Genomic DNA, 18,829 nt, shown 5'->3' with positions numbered 1-18,829 from the left:
ATAAATGGAGCATCTGACTTCATTTGATCCTTTCTGGCCTTGCTGCTCTGCGGGGCTACCCAAATACTGTCTGTGTAAAGCAGCTTCTGGTTTTTTAGCCACTTTCCTCCTGGAAAGAAAAAGGGATTTCGTTCTGAACAAGGAACCCTTTAAGAGAACAAATACAAAAGAATCCTGGATTCGATGTTTCCTTCCCTTTGAGAAAGGGACCCCTGCTTCCCTAACAGGGCCACAGCAAAGGCTGGTACGTTAAAAACCACTCCAGACCAGAATTCGACCTAATCCTTATTTTCTGCTAAATGCATCACTGAAAAAAATGCTCTGGTGGACGTTTCTGTGCAGGGGAAACGCTGTTGTTAACGAGGGCCTTTTCCTGCTTCATGCCGAGGTTCGGTGCCTTTAGGTGTTTGTGTGTCTCTCACCCTTTGCCCGCATGGGCAGGACATTTGGCGTTAATGGCGCTTTGAAATCTGGGCTGGTGTTGTGTCGTGGCGTCGGTGGCAGGGACAGCCATGCACCCGGACCACCGAACCTGCCTAAACCCAGCCCGGCGCCTTGGCCCCAGGGCTGCAGCAGGTTTGGTGCTGCAGCGGGTCCGGGGCTGCAGCGGGTCCGGTGCTGCAGCGGGTCTGGGGCTGCAGCGGGTCCGGGGCTGCAGCGGGTCCGGGGCTGCAGCTCCAGGCAGCCCGGGGGGTGTCCCCACACGTGGGAGCGGTGACACGGCTGCGCCCCCTCTGCCGAGGCGCCGGGGGGACGGCGGGAGAGGCCTTGGGTGGTTGTGATGCTCTTGCTTCTTATTAAACCAAAAACTGATGTTCTTGTGTGAATAACTCCCGTTGATCTCAGTGGGAGACTCGTTGGGGTACAAACGCTGAACACTGCAAGTTTGAGGGATTTCTTGTTTGCCTTTTGCTGTGATGAGGACCAATGCATTCAAAGGTTGCCTTTAAATGTACAATGCTAAAAATTGTGACCACTGTGAAATTAGAGCTGTTTGTTGGGGCTTTTGTTTACAAATCCTCTCTGCTCCCTTCTAAATGCTGGTGTAGCCCCAGGTCTGCTCTGCGGGGAGCCGGGCTGGTTCCTGGATCCTCGGGTGTGCCTTGTCCCCACCGTGTCCCCCGGCCTGGCAGGGGTGAGGACACCGTGCCGCGGCGAGCTCTCTGGTACCCCCGTCCTCCCCCCGGGGGACACGCGGTCATTCCCAAACTTGCCTCCCCCGGCGCCCGCTCCTCCTTCGCCAACCGGGAGGGAAATCATTGTGCTGCAGGGCGAAGGCTCTTGCTTCCCAGCCACCAAGGGGGGTTTTACGATGGGAATGCATTTATTTGTTAGGGCTGGGTTTATTTTTATGGAAAAAGTGCTCTGGGCGGGAGTTGTACCCGGTGAGTCAGCAGGACGGGAGTGGGGACCCGGGCGGGCTGCCCAGGGCCACCAGAGCCCCGCACAGGGGACTCTTGCTAAATAAGTGTCGGGTTTCTTTATCCGGCCCCTGCAGAAAACGTCTTCCTTAGAAAACACGGCAAAACAAGAACCAGAAGTGCCGTGTTTCTAGCACAGATACATACACCAGCTCAAGTGAGAGAATTTCCAAACTAAATCGTGTGATCACGAAAAGAAGATGATTTAAGATGGCTGTCTTTCTGAAATTCTTTTTAAAAAGTACCTTGCTATGGTACCTTTGCAGTGCGAGCCTCCAGTATGGGTTGTATCACCAACGCTGTGGGCTTTGTGCTTTGTATTTTTCATTGTCTGTTGTATTTCTGTCTCAGCCTCGTCTCTGTCCCTGTATTATTGCAAGCCCAGTGCTGTGTGCTGGGGGCATGAGGCCAAATCAGAGGTGGGTGCTGTAAACACAGGCAGCAATATCCAGATCACGTTACACAGCTTTATTAGAATTATCTTTCAGGGCTTAAAATAAGCATAATACCTTAGTCTTAAACTAGCTGCTAGGTGTAATACTGGGTACTTGTGGCTGGCATCCTACCTGTGACTTGCTGGGGCTCCTACAGTTGTTTGCAAAGCTGAACAACTCATGTGTTACAGTTTGGAAAATCAACAGTGGCCAAAAGTCACTGCAGGAGGTTGACGGAGTCACAGGGGTTTCGGTTTCTCCTTTCAGAGTCATTTCTGGTTGTACAGGACTGGTTTTAACACTTGGATGTTGTTGAAGTCCTTGCGGTCCCGTTTCCCGGAGGTGGCTCCGAGCACTGGCTGCGTTGCTTCTCCAGAGCCCCAAGAAGCCCCCAACTTTGTCAGGGACCCCTGGGGCTGGGAGTCATCCCCACGCACGAGGAAATGCCAGAACTGAAGCTGCTTTATGGCCTCTGCAGCCTCGATTTCCCTGCCCTCCCATGTGTGGGATTTGTCCTGTAGCACTTCTCGCTGTCCCCGGGAGGCGGTGGGGCTGGTGCCACCGGGCAGCCGGAGGACAGAGCTTCAGCAGGTGTGACACAGCACCGGGGCACACGGCTTCAGCAGGTGTGACACAGCACCGGGGCACACGGCTTCAGCAGGTGTGACACGGCACCGGGGCACACGGCTTCAGCAGGTGTGACACAGCACCGGGGCACACGGGCTGGCCCTCTGGGGGTCTTTTACCGTACGATGGGTTGGCGAGCTGGTCCGTGTCTGCTCCGTTTTGCGCCACTGTGATAACTGCAGAGCAGCTCCCTTCACAAAGACCAGCGCCCTCGCCAACTGCCCTCAGGGTTCGTTCTGTACGTGTAAACCGGGTCAAAAATAACGCGTGCAGGGAAAAGAAACACTTGATGAATGAGATGATATCTATTGTTGCCTCAAAATGAAATATTATTGGGCGTTTTTTCCTGATTCATCATGGAGATACAACCAGCTCAACAAAGCTGCCTGAGTTGGATGATGTGTCCCCTCTTCTGCCTTGCCAGACCCATCTCCCATGCGATGGGGTGGCGGAGGTCTCAGAGCCGGGGCTCCCCCAAGGGATGGGGGAGCAGGGCCTGGCCAGGGGGCTGTCCCAGAGCCACAGGGGCCATGGCAGCCGTGTCCTCGCTCGGGGGCGCTGAGCCCCGCTCCGCACCCAGCCCCGGCTCCCCATGGCCGGGGACTCTGCCTTCAGGGAAATCATCGCTTTGGGAAACTCACATTTAGTCATCACGTGGCTATTTGCATTGAACTTGCTTTTCACATTGACCAAGTATGGCTATTTCTTGCCCTCCGCGGGTATGGAAAGAAATGAGGAGCGGATCGAAGGTCTAGTGGTCATGAAGAAAAATAACCCAGTTAATCTACGGAAGAGAGATAATTCCCATGTGCTTTTGGGTTACAGGACCAGAATAAATCTATAAATCTTCATTAGACATCTCAGTTGAACATCGCTCTATCCCTGCTTGAAAATGCAAGAAATGTCAACTATTACTGTATTTGCAAAACAGGCCCCATCAGTGAGGTCTCGCGGGTGGGGCCGGGGGCTGGCGGGCGGTGGCACCGAAGCCGTGGTGCTGGTGGCCACGGGCACGTGGGACCCATGGGATGGACCGAACCTCCTCCCCCTTGCCCCGTCGCTCCGCTCCGCAGTCCCTCGCTGTCCCGCATCCATCTCCGGCAGTGGACAGAGCCGGGTAGCGCCATCCGGGCGTCAAACAGGGCAGCATAGCATCCTTTGGAATAAACGATCTCCTGAAAACGCAAACAGCTTCAGCGGTTCTCAGCTGTGACACACACAAGCGAAAGCACGCGAGGAGAAGTAAATAGGCCTTTAAATGCTGCTGGTTCCTTGCAGAGCTGGTCACATTTTCCACTCTGAAAAATAACCACGTAAACATGACACAGCCTTATTCAGCAGCTCTGCTCCCGACCCGCGCAGAACGCAAATCTCTGCAGCAAAAATAGATTGTTTAGCTTTGCTGTTCTTTTTTATAGAAAAACTTCTGTGGAGTCATCAGTAGTAGGAGTGATGTGAACTTTACTGTACCCGTCTTCATTAGTCAAATTACTGTAAGAACAAGTCTGTATTATTGCAGGAGCCGTGTCTCCGCTGTCAGCAGGACAGTTCGCCAGGTGTGAAGGGCTGGTGTGGGTCAGGAATTCAGGGGGAGTTTCTTGGTGTCTGGATGCTGTGTGGAGTTGGCAGCCAGAATAAACTCCCTTTATTTATAGCGAGACCCCCCGGAGGCGCCTGGGGAGCGCGGCCGCGCAGTCCCTGCGGCTGTGGGAGCCCGGGGACTCTTCACAGACATATTCAGCTTCTATTTTGCTCGGCACAGAGAGGCTGTGAGACGGGGCCGTTTGGTTCTCCCTCGATGAAGGGACCGCAGAGCGGTTCCGTGTGTGTGTGTTGGTCCCCATGGGTGACACGGCGGTCGCCCTGGCACCCCGTCTCCAGGCCAGTTTAACTCATCCAGTGGGAGGAACCTGTGCTCAAGAGTGGCTCTGTATAACATACAGTGCTTTAAAACACTGGTGAACTGGTGCCATCCTGGCAAAGCTGAGCTTTGCCTGCAGTTCACCCATCAGTGATGGGTGCTGCCACAAAATACTGTCGTTTCTGCCTTTTTAGTTGAAGTTCTAGAAATGCTCAGGTGCTTTTTTTGTTTCAATTGCATTTTGTTTTTACAGATATTTGTGATACCGAGAGTCCAGTTGGGCAAAGGGAGGCGGGAGGCCGAGGCGGCCGGTCCCAGCAGCAGCAATCTTTGCTCTCAGCCTTGCGCTGGGTTTTGCATCCTAGAAGTGAATCCCGTCTGTATCAGCCGGGGTTCAGCAGCTGCTCACAAGTGTTGGGTTTCGCGCTGGGAAAATGTCGGGTCGCAGCTGAAGTTCCTAATTCCAACAGCGGTGTTAGATGAGCTGTCGGGTGAAGTGGAACCAGCCGGGGAGATGCTCATTAGTCAGCGACGCATTTTTCACACCTTTAAAATGCGAGTGAAGATGGTTAATAGCCAACTGTCGCACTCGCCAGATAACATCCTGCTGAATGGACAAAAAGGATTTGCCGTCCGTGTGGGCTGAATGCTGCGCGTGGGAAGGAGCGGGATGGGATGGGCCCGTGCGATGGCTGAGGGGCCGCGGAGCCCCGGCACCCTGGGGTCTGTCTGAGCCTCGTCCCAGGCTGGCAGGTTTGGTCCCAGGCGCTGTCTGCGCGCTCAGGTCTGTGCTCCTCCCAGGGCTCTGGGAGCCGGCGCGTTGTGCGAACATCCTCGGTACCATCGACGCCTCTTCCCCCTTTTCCGCCTCTTTCACTGCCCGTTCAATGGCACAGACGATTCTGGCAGGAGCTGCCAGGCGCGGCCGTGCCGGCGTGTGGACCAGCCTCCCAGGCCCTGGGGAATTATTGAGCTTCTGTTTCCCTCTGTGTGCGGTTTCTTGGAGGTCAGGCTCACAGTCAGAGCATTTCTGAAATAATCCTTGTTACCAAATGATGTGAGATGTAGAGCTCACGTGCTTCATGTGCTTCCCTACATATCAGCCATTTCAGAAGGATGAGTGAGGTTCAGGACATGGGAACCCTACAATGATATTCCCATTGGACACAAGAGGGAAATTTTTCACGATGAGAACGATCAGCCATTGGAATAATCTCCCCAGGAAGCGCTGAATTCCTCAACATTGGACACTTTTAAGATTCAGCTGACTTGCCCTTGTTTTCCAGAGGTATTGGTGGCTCTGTTTTATTTGCTTGTGTTGTTGATGTTCATGGAGGATAAAGGCAATTAGAGGTGCAGGAGCAGGTCCCACCCTCATCCTGCCTTCCCGTCAGCCGCTTCGGGAATGTCTCTGAACGGCATCTCTGGGACTTCTCTTCAAGAAATTGTCTCATAAATCAACTACTCCTGTCCCTGAGAAACCTGGATTCTTACCCACTCTCTTACTCTTACCCCAGTATTCAGCCCCACTTTTAATTTGGATAAAGACCAGGAAAAGGTGTATTGGCAGGTATCGATACAAACATGGGGTTATTTGTGCTCGGAGGGTCCTGTTCCTCCTGGTGAGAGAGCCCAGGGGACGGGGCCGCCAGCCTGCTCGGGACGTGCCACATTGCAGCCAGCTCTCGGTGCCATCCGAGCGGCGCTTGCTGCACTAAAGACGGTTCTTTTTACCTTAGCTTAACTTTCTGATTCTCTCTGTTCAGATGAAATCGCAAACAAAACCTTGTGGCGGGCGCAGGGTGCCCGGGCTCTCACACACACTGCCTGGTGCATTCGGGATAGGTAAAGCAGGGCCACGAGGAAATAGGAACTTGATGAATTGCGAGGCTTTGGGCAAAACAAAGCTGTTTCTTCTTCCTTCCACCACATTGTGGCCGTCTGGCCAGGAGCCACTGCAGCTCCGGCCCGAGCCAAGAGCTGGGGAGGCGTTGTCAGGGCAGCGGCTCGGGGCCGGGGTCCCCCGGGACCCTCCTGCTGCCCCTCGTCGGGGTAATGAAAGCCCTGAACTGCCAGCATGTGCCCGGCACCGTGGGTGACCCAGCAAACCACAGCTGGAAACCGCTGGGGCTGGAGAGGAGTGTCTCCCACCGGCCCTGCTGGTGCAGCCGAGCAAAGCTCGGCCCAGACCCCGAAACGCTGGGCTTTTGCCTAATGTGGGTTTTAACTGCGAAGGCCGGCCTCCAGGGGCGGACCTGCTGACTGCCGAACAAAATATGGCATTTTTAAGGGATTAGGTAAAATCTTGTAGTCATAGCTCCTCCGGAAAAGCCTTATCTGAATTTCTTTTTAAGATGACCAGACCTGTTCCCGGCTGCGATCGTGTGCTGGGGCTGGGGGTATTACGCTGGGAGTTTGTGGTCCCAGCAAGGTGGGATGTCCCGGCTGGGACGTCCCGGCTGGGACGTCCCGGGTGGGATGTCCCGGGTGGGATGTCCCGGGTGGGATGTCCCGGGTGGGATATCCTGGGTGGGATATCCTGGGTGGGATGTCCCGGGTGGGACGTCCTGGCTGGGGTGGCCAGGGCTGGTGCGAGAGCTGCCCGGGGTGGTCACCAGCCCCTTGGCAATCGCTGTGTTGCCATCCAAGAGGTGTCATGGTGCACAATTGTTTTGTTTTTCCCTCCCTCGATACCTCCTTGTGTGGCTGGTTGGATTTGCATCTTTTCTGTCTTCTAACAGAGCCAACCTGTGGCATTTGACACAGATTGGGGTGAAGTTACCCCAAATGTAATTGTTTCCTCTCCTGTTTGGAGTCATAGGAAATACCAAAGGGTTACAAGAGCAAGACTGGGGACACCACAGCAAAAACGAGGTGTCAGCTTCAGTGCCGGGAAGAAAAAGGAGTTTGCTGCGGTGGGTGACTGAGCGTGGTGCACAGGGCGCTGGGCAGCGCTCCGGGACCCGGGGACAGCTGAAAATGCCGCATTTCTGCAAGAAAATGCCACATTTCTGTAAGAAAAAGCCCGATGCTCAGCCAGCCAAGCGAGCTGCCGGCGCCGGTGTCCGCGCAGGAGCGGGCGTTGCTCTGGCTGGGCAGGGAGTTGGGCAGGGAGTTGGGCAGGGACTCACGCAGATGTCTCTGGGGTGCGTTGCATTTTGTATTTTAGACATGGGGTTGGCTTCGTGCTCGGAGGATTAGAGATTATTTACAGTTTAAAACAGAAACCGCCTATCTCCTGGTTTCTTATTTGAGAAAAGATCCTAAAATTCCCAGTCTGTTGCTTGGCTTATTCCAGATGACATAATATCCAAAGCATCATATGACTTCATTATTATTATTTATTTTTTGGTGCAGGCTGTTAAAAGAGTGTCTGTGTGTTCGGGGGGGTTTTAAGGCAGTTTTAACTTGGGAGTCCCAGCTTGTGCCTGCAGTTAGAAAACTCCATAAACTTTAGTGATTCAAGGGTCTGGCAAACGTTTTCAAACCTGTTCCATGATGCAGCGTACTCAGTAGGCTCCGCAGATAAATATACTTCAGGCTCAGTTGCTGATGGCAATACATTTTAAAGCTTGCATATATATACATGTATACATCCATATTTCGTAATTCTTTCCTATGTTGTGTTTGAATGGTCCTGGATTTATTTTCTGAGCATCTGTGTGCTTCCGTGGGGTATTTTAAGAGGTGTGAAGAGCGGTTCGTAGGCTGCGGGAGCAGCGATCTTGGTTGGGAGGGCAGGGGGAATGGCAGCGTCCATCGAGCTGCGCCGTGTGAGCCCGTTGGCCAAGCGGCGGGCGCCCAAGGGCCCAGCGCCCGTCCCGCTGCTGGGGCTCGCAGGCGGACAAGCTGGCACACGGGCGCTTTCGCTGCTGTTCTGTTGTGTGGGCTTCTCATATCCCCCAGAGTTTGGCATGACAGCTTTTCAAAGCTTTAGCTCTTTTGCTGCTTAGTTGGCACTTGGTCTAGAAACTTTCCACAAATTGAACTTGAAAATTAAGCCAAATATTCTCATAAAATAAGTCTCCAGTTCTGCAGCTAACCCTGTGTGAACTAGGAGTCGTACATCAAAATATTTTCTCCAGGCTCATCCGTTAAAACAGAGGTAATTCGTCAGGTTAGGAGCCCTTTTAGTAAGCGGAGAGGGCGCCGATCTTCCTTTTCTCAGCGGGAATCGGTTCTGTGGCGGCTTTGGTGTTACCGTGGGTGAGCTATTCTGGATGCTCTTGCCCGGCTGGGGTGCGTGGGCGCTACCAGGACAGACAGATGGACAGACAGACAGGGACTGCGGCTCCTCCAGCCGGGTCCCGCTCCCGGGGCTCCCCAGCGCTGCCCCTCCGGAGACTTTGCAGCAGTTTCTGCCTCAAACAGCTCCGCTGTTTATGTGGTTTGCTCTGGGGACAGCTAAGGGTGCTTCTCACAAACAGATTAAATTAGATCTCCCTCCAAGAGATCTGCAAAAGCACCTCAAACTTCAGCAGCATGTATGCTTAAAAGGCAGCTTTCCTGAGAGCCCTGCAGAGAAGATACAGACACTGCACTTAATTCATATAATTAGTGAGGAGGTAGCTGCCTAGCAGTATTTTCTTCAAAGAAACTGCCTCAGACAAATATTAGCTAATGGAAATTTTACTTTCAAATAAAGCAGTATTTGAAGATACATTAAGGCCATTGTGGGGAGATGGATGCAGGAATCAAAGATGCTACAACAAAGCCTTCCCTGGGGCAGCCCAGAACAGGCTGTGTTTGTTATCAGCTGATGTGCACAGCTCCAGCTCGACTCATCTCATCTCATCGGCCGGTCCTTTATTTTCCATCTTTCCCTTTCCTGCCTGCGGTCCCGCTCCCCCCGGTGCCTTTGGCCGAGCCGGCTGTGCTGCCAGCGCCTCTGCCTCCCCGTCTCTTTTGGGCAGAATTCCCCAAGCGCGAGCCTGGCCAAAAGTTTTATTGAGACCGCTGAAAGTGAAATGATAGTAAATTAGGTCTTTCTGCCACCTATAAATGTCACCACCGTCAAAATGTTCTAAAGGAACGGCTGAACGCATTCTTTGGTTCGTCTTTCTGCGGGCGGATTTAATTCAAAATCAAGGATGTAGCCGAGACTCGCTTGTAAAAGTCTTTTGACGAATGTGGGAGTGTCTCCTGAAGGCAGTGCTGGTTTCCAGCCCTACCACACAGGCACTGGAAATGCTGAGAACGTACCGAACGTCCCCAGCGGCGCCCGGTGCCAAGCGGAGCGGTGGCACGTGAGCGGGGTTCCGATGGGACCACCTCAGGTGGCCCGGGCCGGCCACCCCCCGCCCGCCCCACTGCCCAGCGAAGCGCTGACGATTCCCCAAAGGGCAGGAGGCAAACGGGCTCGCAAAGACACCCTGTCTCCCTCTGAAAGAAGATCCTTGTGCCTAATTAACTTCATCAATTAGCTGGAGCTGTAACGCCACCACCAAAAACTGCACCAAAAAAAAAAAAAAAGCCATACAATACTTTGGATATTATGTCATCTGGAACACAACAACACATCAACACCACCGCCCAAAATGGAGGTAACACAATCTCCCTGGCCCTTTCTGCCGCCGTAAGGGATCCTGCCCGCTGATTAATTTGCCCTTGTCCGCTTCCCGCCCGGCTGCGGGCTGGCTGTGCACAAGCCGCTCTGCAGACACTGTTGACAGGGCCGTGCTAAGCTGGGAAATTATCAGTAGCGTAAGAACCGCCGCTAATTATCGGCCTGCCCCCGCGCCCTGGCACCGCTCCGGCCCGGCACCTGCCCGCGGCGGCAGGCGGCTCCGGCGCGCCCGGCGGGTTTGAAGTGCTCACAGGCTTCCTGTGGTGACGGTGTCCGGCTGGATTCACCGGGCAGTGGGGAAGGAAATCGCGGGAGGAAGGAGCAGTATTTCATCTTTTGTTGTGTGCACTGGCGCTTGTCAAAACGTGAGCACAAGCGGAGCGGAGGAAAGTCCCCTCTGGCTTCTGCCCACGCCGGGTGAAGGGGAGGGAGCCGCGGGCAGGGAACGGAGCTGCCTGCCCTCAACAGACCCCCACCCTCGCCCCTGGAGACCCCGGGCAGCTCCGAGGACCAGGGGAGATGTTTCTCCTCTGTAAGCACAGCCGGGATGCCCATGTATCGCTGGGATGCCCATGTATCGCTGGGATGCCTGCCCACCCCAGGCTGCCGTCCGGCATCGTGGTGGCGGATGTGGGAAAGCTCGTGTCAGCACTGGTGTGGCCAGCAGGCGCAGTGACCGTCCCTGTGCTGGGACCTGCGGAGGCCAAACCATTAATCCTGAGGGCAGTTTTGGGCCCCGCACACCAAGAAAGTGAGTTGAGAGAAGGGAACGGAGCTGGTGAGGGGCTGGAGCACAAGTGTGATGGGAGCGGCTGAGGGACCTGGGGGTTCAGCTGGAGAACAGGAGCGGAGGGGAGACCTTCTGATCTCTGAACTGCCTGAAAGGAGCTTGGAGCCAGGGGGGTCGGGCTCTGCTCCCCAGGAACAAGCACCAGGAGCAGAGGAAATGGCCTCAAGTTGCGCCAGGGGAGGTTGAGGTTGGATCTGGGGGGCAATTTCTTCCCCAAAGGGCTGTGGGGCATTGAACAGGCTGCCCAGGGCAGTGCTGGAGTCACCAGCCCTGGAGGGTTGGATATGGAGATGAGGTTCTCAGGACATGGGGCCGGGACAGGGGTGGGTTATGGTTGGACTCATGCTAGTTTGCTCCCCAACCACCGCTTCTTCAGGTAATGAGAGCAACTAGTCATCTCTGTCCAACTAATCATCTCTGTCCAATGTATCTGTAGCTTTTAAGTATGGCAGCCCAAGATGGGACTTAAAATTATGTTTCTTTCTGTGGCTTGAGTTGCGTTTGACATGATAAAAAGTCAGGTCTCTTACAAGAGCCAAATTCTTGGTGGTGGATGAACCCTCCCTGGAGACATCCCAGGCCAGGCTGAGCTGCTGAAGATGTCCCTGCCCATGGCAGGGGGGGCACTGGGGGCTGGGAACGTCCCTTCCCACCCGAACCGCTCTGTGAGTCTCTGTAACACTGATGTGTATCAGTGTAGAAGTGAAAACATAACCAACCAAAAAAAAAGTGAATGGTATGTATTAATCTTCGCTGTATTTGGTGAAGGGGCAGGGAGGAAAGGCCACGTTTTCAGCTTGATTGCAGGCTGAGGAATGGAGGTTGGGCCAGTAAACTGGGGGGGTTGTGGTGCTCACCCCTCCCTGCTGGGCTGCACTGGGGGACGTGCAACTGGGGGAGGAGGATTGAGCTGGTGGGGAAAAACGGGATTACAGAGTCGGGGCTTTTCAAGTGAAAAAAAGAAAGAACAGAACAAAACCAGAACTTCTTTTGATAAATATGATCAAATTGGATCGTTTCAGTATCGTGGTCTTTGGGTTTTGGAGTGAAATGTTCTGATCTGCTGTCTGTTACTGATGTTTGCAGAACAGTTGCAAAACAAAGCAGCACAAGAACAAATAGACAAAAGGAAATCAGGCAAATCAAGTAAACACACAAAATTATTATGCAGTGACTTTACTCACACATTATTCTCAAATCACTTTTACAGGCCAAAATAATCCTCATTGTTTTTCCCACTGTGTATGACTTATGTGGGCAGGTGTTGTTTCGTTACACTGTGTGAAGAATATGTGCACAATACAAAACGAAGAGTTTTAGCTCGTGATGCTTATGAAGGCTTAAATAAACGGTCTTTTTTTTTTTGTCAGGATTCGAGTCTGGAAATGGCCTTCTATCAAATTATGCGAGGAAGATGACTTAGCCAGGAATGAATTTTTTTATGGTGTGGAGTAACTTTTCTGACCATTTCCCAAAATGGCTTTAGAAGTAAAAGCAACTTTTCTTCCTTCAGAGAGCTGAGCGGCCGCCTGCGGGGCGGCGGCGCTGCCCGTCCGTGGGCCCTGTCCCTGTCTGCAGGACGTCACTTTTCCTTTGGGGCGGCGGCGCTGCCCGTCCATGGGGCCCGAGCCCTGTGGCTGATTGCAGGACGTCACTTTTCCTTTGGGCTGGTGGTGCTGCCCATCCCTGGGGCCCAGGCCCTGCGGCTGATTGCAGGATGTCACTTTTCCTCTGGGGCTCGTGTTGGAGAGCGCGTGGGGCAAACAGTCAATTCCCAGCTGCTCGTGGTCGACAAGCGTGACCCAGCAGGGCTCCCGGGGCGCCGCGTGTTCACCCGCTGTCGGTCCCACCAAACGCCCCCGGCTGAGCCGGGGCTGTGATCCCACAGGGCCCTCATTCCCTTTGTTGCCCGAGGATCCCATACGGTTGCTGGGGTGGCGGATAGGAGACGTTTCTTTTCTACGGGATGTGTATGGCAGGGGATTGAATGCCAGAGAAAAATGAGATATTTCTGGAGGAGTGTCAAGTTCTCCTTAATTGTGAATCCAATTTGTTGGTGACTAATGCATCCAGGCTCGCAGAATTACCTCATGTATCAGAAGCAGCGGCACAATGGAAAAGCTGTGACTGAGATGCTGGCTCCTGCTTTACCAACACTTCCCTCCTGAACTGCTGTTTGGCTTCCTACTGGCACATTACAACTTTTCTATTAATAATTAAGAGCTTTAATCTGGTTTGAAAGCATTTGGTACAACATAAAATCTGCCAGCTTGATTTCCAGTCTGCCGAGAGCCTTTTGAGCAGGGAGGGTTATTAGTGGAGCAGAAGATCCAGCTGCCGAACAAATGGTGGAGTGAGGCAGAACATGTCGTGGCCGGGCTGGTGCCACGAAGGACCCGGGGACGTGTTAGTGTGGGCCTGCGGTTGCTCCTGGTCCCCTCCCACCCCCGCCTGTCCCCCCAGTGCTGCTGCGGGGTTTCTCTGATGGTTGGTAAGTCGCTGTGATACTGTGAATTCGGTGTGATAAACGAGTCGTGCGGTCGTTCCTGAGATGCTGTTCTCTGTGATGATAGCACGGTGCTCCTGTCACCTGGATCCCTCCCCCAGGACCAACGCCCCCGGGCCAGCAGCTCCCTTCCCGCCGCGCCTCCACCGCTTGCTCACGCTGAAAATCATCCTGCTCTTCTTGCTTATTCACCCAGCCTGTCTCCAGCATTAACAGCCGTCTCCAGCTTCACGCCGGAAGGCTCTTCCAAAGCAGCAGCCATTGCATCCCTTTGAAACATCAAGTATCATCCGTCTGTGTTTGGAAATGGAAATGCCGATTAAGTGGGACAACAAAACCTCCAGCTCTCCCTCCTGTTCTCTCTTCTATTGAAGTGGAAAAGCTTTTAGGCGGTTTATGAAATTACTAAAACAGGGAAATATTTCTACATATGGGAGATGAGCCAAGCAGCAAAGTGACAGGACAAACCAATGTGCTGGGTGTCTGCAAGAGTCCAAAGGGGGCACGTCCATATTATCCAAAACAAGATTCTGAATCCGTGCTCATGGAGACAGAGGAGCTAAGAAACCAAGATGTGGGGAAAGTCCAGACTGAAGACGATGAACTTTTTGGGGCCAGTTTGGTCAAGTGCTCTTGCCCACAACATATTTTGTTGCCCATTTCCCTAAGTGTGTCATTATTTGGCACCTGAATGATTTCGCAGGAAGATAACTCCTGAGAGGACAACTCTGGAGAGAGTTTTAGCATAACTTTTCTCGCATTTCAAGAACATTAGGTAAAGGGCTGGGTGGTTCTTGATGTATTTTAATGCAGGCAGGTAGTGATAATGTCAGAATGGGAATATTGTTATTTGCTCTTGAGGCTATTTCATGAAAGGGCTTTAACTCATCAGTAGCCTGTGCCCATTCGTAGCTGTTAGATGTTCTCTGTCAGAAATAGCCCCGAGTTCCACAAAAATAAACAACTAGTTGTAAACATCTTTGAAGTGGAACCGATGTCCTCTCAGCAGAAGAACAAAGCAGCGCAAGTTGTCTGGCAGCCCTGCTGAGAACAACCCTTCAGACCTGCAGGTGCCGGGAGGGCTTGAGCTGCGCGGAGACCGCGCCGGAGGCAGATTGCAGCGAAAGGGGACTTGAGAAGGGGTTATGAGAAGGGATTAGAGAAGAGATTTTTTAGCTACAGCAACTGGAAAGGAGACCGGAGCCTGGAAACATGAGGTGCTGCTTTGTTTTTTGCGTGTTCAGGCAGCGAATGACGCAGGAGCACGGGAAAGGCAGCAGGCGCGGGACGCGGGGAGCAGGATTTAGCTCCGAAATGCGTTCTGAGCGCACTGGTGTGCTGGAGCCGTGGGGCTGAGGGGGAGCGATGGAGGGAAGGCGCAGGCGTCCCTGCGGCTGCCACCCCGCGTCCCTGCGCCCCCGCATGTCACTCCCCGGGCGCTGCTGTTCGGGGGCTCTGCCGACCGCAGGAAGGCAAAAGCCTTGGGACCCGTTGGGCTGCAGACTCGTGGAGTTCCCTCTGCCACTTCTGCTGCAGAAAAGCCCAAACCCACCTCGAAGGGTCTCATTTTAGCCACTGCTTTGTTTCCTGCTTCTGGTATTGTCAGTTCTTAGCAGTTTTTTCTCTGTTTTGTTTCCCACTGTGCACCCAACAGGAAGAGCCCCTCGCAAAGTCCTCCAGAGTAAGAAGAAGGAGAGAAAAACCCAAGGTGCAGCTGACATTTGCTTTCTGCAGGCAGAACCGCAACAGGCACAGCCAGCATTCCCCAAAGCCTCTCACCACCTCTGCTCTTTCCAGGAGAAACAGAAAGGAAATCGGATCCTACAAGAAAACCATTTTCCAAAATGCCAGAGAGCTCAGAATAGTCTGTTCGCTCGCGTGCGCTGCCTCTTCCAGCGGAACAGGACCAAGGTCCTGCCGGCCCGTAGCTCAGAAGGGCGATACTCAAGCAGCATCTTTGAAGTAAATACCTGTATTTCACAGAAGGGAGCTGAACCCTTTGTGCACATCGTAGCCCATGGTCTGTAGGTGCTGGAAGGGAAGGTCCATTTGTTCTTGAGGAGCTGAAGGCCTTGCGGAGCGGGGCTGCGCGGGGCTCGGTCGCAGGGCCGTGTTCATGCCCTGTGAGCAGCCCGGTGGAAACAGGATGCTCTTCATGCTTAAAAATCCACATGTTGTCATGAGTTAATAGTTCTCTCAGGTGTTTTGGTGGGCACAAAGAGTGTTTTCTTTGCCACCAAGAATCCAAAGGCACCAAAATACCGCTCCAGATTATTGATAGCTTCTTAGCTAGAGACCAGCCCAAGTGCTGGTTCTTGCTGTAAGGCTTTTTACTGCACGATCCCAGAAATAGCTTCTCTGAGAACTGTATTGACTGCGTTCCGCACTGTAATTAGTGTAGCAGGCTGCGCAGTTGGCGGAGTGATGACAGAGCCGACTTTATGAGCAGCAAGAGCTGCATTCCATTGCCATGATTCCACCCCAAAAAGTGGGTTGGGAATTTCTAATCCCGGAGTCCCGCGGGGTGGGTTATTCCTTCTGCCACGCGGTGGGGCCGGGGTCGGTGGCGGAGGCGGTGGCCGTCCCAAACCGCGGTCATACACCCCAGTGAGATGTCCCCATCACCCGCTGCCCGCCGAGGGTGGCAGCTGTGGCGGGGGCGGTGGGTGCCGGCGGCTGCTTTCCAGCCGCGTTTCGGTCACCAGCTCATGGCCATGTCCAAGGCACACGTTGACCTTGCGCCAGGCTGCTCCTTGAGCAGGACAGCGCTGTGCCATTCGCTTGCCCTCTCCTACCCCAGCACAGGGCCTTTGTGGTGCATTAGATACTGCTGCGCGCTGGATTTCTAACCAGTGAGAAGATGGGCTGGTGGCCAGAGGTGTCGGAGCTGGCGCAGGACTCATCCCACCCGCAGGCAGGACGGAGAGGCCTTGCGACGCGGGGCCGGAGCTGGGAGCTCTGCTTCCCGGGGAAGGCGCTTTGCCCACAGCAAATCCACGCGGGGAACGGGTAACGTGCGCTTGGTGAAGGGCTTTGGTGGAGGAGTCTGCGTGGATGGCGAGAGGCCATGGGAAGACAAAAGGCACATCTGGCAGGTCCTCCGCCTTCCAGGTGACAAACCCACACGTCCATACTCAGTTCGCCTTGCAGACATGTACTGTCTGGGAGGCTCGTGCAGTAGCTCAGCTGTATAGAGCCAGAGAATATTGTATACAGGTAATATAACCAACAGGTTCTGGCTTCCAAAGTACCAGTTCCTCTTGCAATACTGACAGTGAAGGAAATATTCAGGTTCCTGCTACCCAGAGAGCCCTCTCCGTGTCTTCAAATGCACCCGACGTGCGCTCTCCGTTAGAGGGCAGGAGCAGGCTTGTGCACAGATAAAATAAACCAGAATTACCTGCCCCATGGGCTGGCTGGAGAGCCCTTTGCGTTAGGGAAGGTAGGACGTCATCACGGATGGCCAGACAACCACACCTGCTAGAAAGAAAGAGGAGCACGAACTGGTGCTTGGAGAGTTAATTTCTGCCATTTGGGCTACCTTGGTCTTGGTAGCACCTCCTTCTGTTTGAAACTGGAAATAGATTTAAGATACGGTAAGTACCAATGCCTAGACAATTTGTTAAAGACTAAGTAAGATGGTAAATTACTCATTTTTCAAAAGACTGACAATTTTGATGATAGCAAAATGCTAAAGGGTTGGTTTTAAATAGTGGCAATTATTAGGAGAACGTTTTGAGGATTTCTGTTAGTCTGCCTGTTTTACAGCCCTCCTGTGAAAGTTTTGATGCACTCTGTATCTCATTTCTATATGCAAGTAATCCTCTGGTGTAATAAAGGTATCGCCTGTAGTTGTGAGGGGAGATCCTTAGTGTGTGTTGGACCCAGTGACGCAGCTCCCGTGAGGGGTAACGAGACCAAGAGTTTGGCCAGGAGAGGTTCAGGCCAACAATTTAACCTTCCTCAGTGTCCTCTGAGGTGGTGACATTTCTGACACGGCCACGTTCCCCCAGATACTGGACCCAGGCCACAGCCGTACCCTTTCCATGTGAGTTGTCACACGGGGGACCGCGGGGGCACCGGCCATCGCCTGCTGGTCGCACCGGTGCCAGAGCTGGGGAGAAGCTGCGCGGCCGAGAGCGGCGTTTCAGGTTTAATCTGCTGAACTGTAACTCAGACAGAGTAGGAGGAAATTACAAGAAAACATAAAATTCCAGATCAATCATAAATATTTCCTGGGGAAGGTTGGTTGTTCTTCTTTTAAATGATAGAGGTTGAGGTTTTACATTCAGCTTGAAATGGAAGAAAAATGTTTGTTGTTTTCTCTTCTCTGTTAATATCATGAAACATTTCATTCTGGGCTTAAGGAGCAGAACCTGGGGCTGAAACGATGAACTTCTGCTGTTGTGATCTAATAGATATTGAATGACCACTGGTTAGCCCGCTACCCTTTGCACAGAGAATTCATCTTTGTGTGGAAGGTTGAAGAGGCAGCGCGGGCTGTCCTGGCGCTGCCCACGCTTCGCCCCACGCCGGGGGTGCTGCTGCGTTTTGCTCATTTGGGGCAAGGGGGTTCCTTTCATCCTTTTTGGAAGCTGGGGTTGTTTCCTCGTCGGACACCGGCGTGAGCTGTGCTCCTCAGGGGAGGGGACACGTCCCTGCCCGGCGTGGGGTGACCAGAGGAGATGTGGGTGACGATGGGGATGGGGACGGGGATGGGGCAGCCCAGGGGCTGCCTGTGGGGTCGCAGCCAGTCCCCATCACACACCCACGGCATCAGAGGTACCACCCCTCTCTCAGGAAAGGAAGATCAATCATGATGCTTTTACAAAACTTCTTGTTTTTACAGGCATTTTCAGTGTGGAGAGGTTTTTCTGGTGTTCTATCATGGACAGAGTTGACAAGCTGAATTAGACAATACAGATGAATTGATAAGCATAGGAACAGTAGAAGATGACTCAGGCTCAAATTGGTATTTTAGTGCAATGATTGCTTTTTGTTGAACCTGAGAATGACCTAAACCAAACCATTTTGATGGAACAAACTCTTCTTGCTTGGCTTCTGCATGTATTTACTAGTTGAGTAACTTGATTCAACCTCAGTTAACTGCAGTAGCTTAAAAGTGAGGAATCCAGAGCAGTTTACATAAGGGAAAAAAAAAAGAAAAAAAGAAAAAAAGGAGATCTTCAATGTAAAACGTGGAAAAGAAATCAATGGAACGGTCACGGTGCTCATTGCAGACGCAGGGCAGGAGCCCCGGAGCTGGGGGCACCTCCGAGAGCTGTTAGTGGGAGCCCAGGGTCCCAGCGCAGCGGGTGCTGCTGACCCTGCTGGGGCTGGAGATGTTCTCCTGCTGGTTGTGTCCACACGGGTGGCAGCACAGACACACCAGCCCCGTCCTGCACACACCGAGTCTCTGGGCTCCTGAGAGCCCTTGGCTGGCAATGTGGACAGGTGGTGGTGGCCGGGCACTGCGGATCGACACCCGGGCTCCGGCACCGCAGCAGCCCACGTACACAAGGCGGATGGAGGCTGCTCGCGGGCATCGGTAATGTCCGGAAATACCATCAGCTCTTTCTTGCAGCAGGGAGGGAAATAAAACACAGCAGGTAAGTGGCTGGGCT

At 53.3% G+C, this 18,829-nt stretch overlaps 1 protein-coding gene across 4 annotated transcripts in view; it reads left to right on the top strand.

The window, feature by feature from the left end:
• ARHGAP26 (Rho GTPase activating protein 26) overlaps positions 1 to 18,829 on the top strand; it is a 135,612-nt gene that overhangs the window by 101,226 nt on the left and 15,557 nt on the right. The window contains exon 21 of one of the 4 annotated variants that reach the window (XM_082063263.1): positions 14,860 to 18,386. The exons of the other annotated variants lie outside the window; for them this stretch is intronic. Within the exon in view, the coding sequence (XP_081919389.1) occupies positions 14,860 to 14,890 (31 nt within the window). The 3' untranslated portion in view covers positions 14,891 to 18,386. Of the gene's footprint in view, positions 1 to 14,859; positions 18,387 to 18,829 lie in introns of those variants that run through there. 4 annotated transcript variants of the gene reach the window in all.

Source organism: Streptopelia decaocto (assembly GCF_964273445.1).
Source record: "Streptopelia decaocto genome assembly, chromosome: 12".
Lineage (NCBI taxonomy): Eukaryota > Metazoa > Chordata > Aves > Columbiformes > Columbidae > Streptopelia > Streptopelia decaocto.
This window is presented reverse-complemented; position numbering and strand designations above follow the sequence as displayed.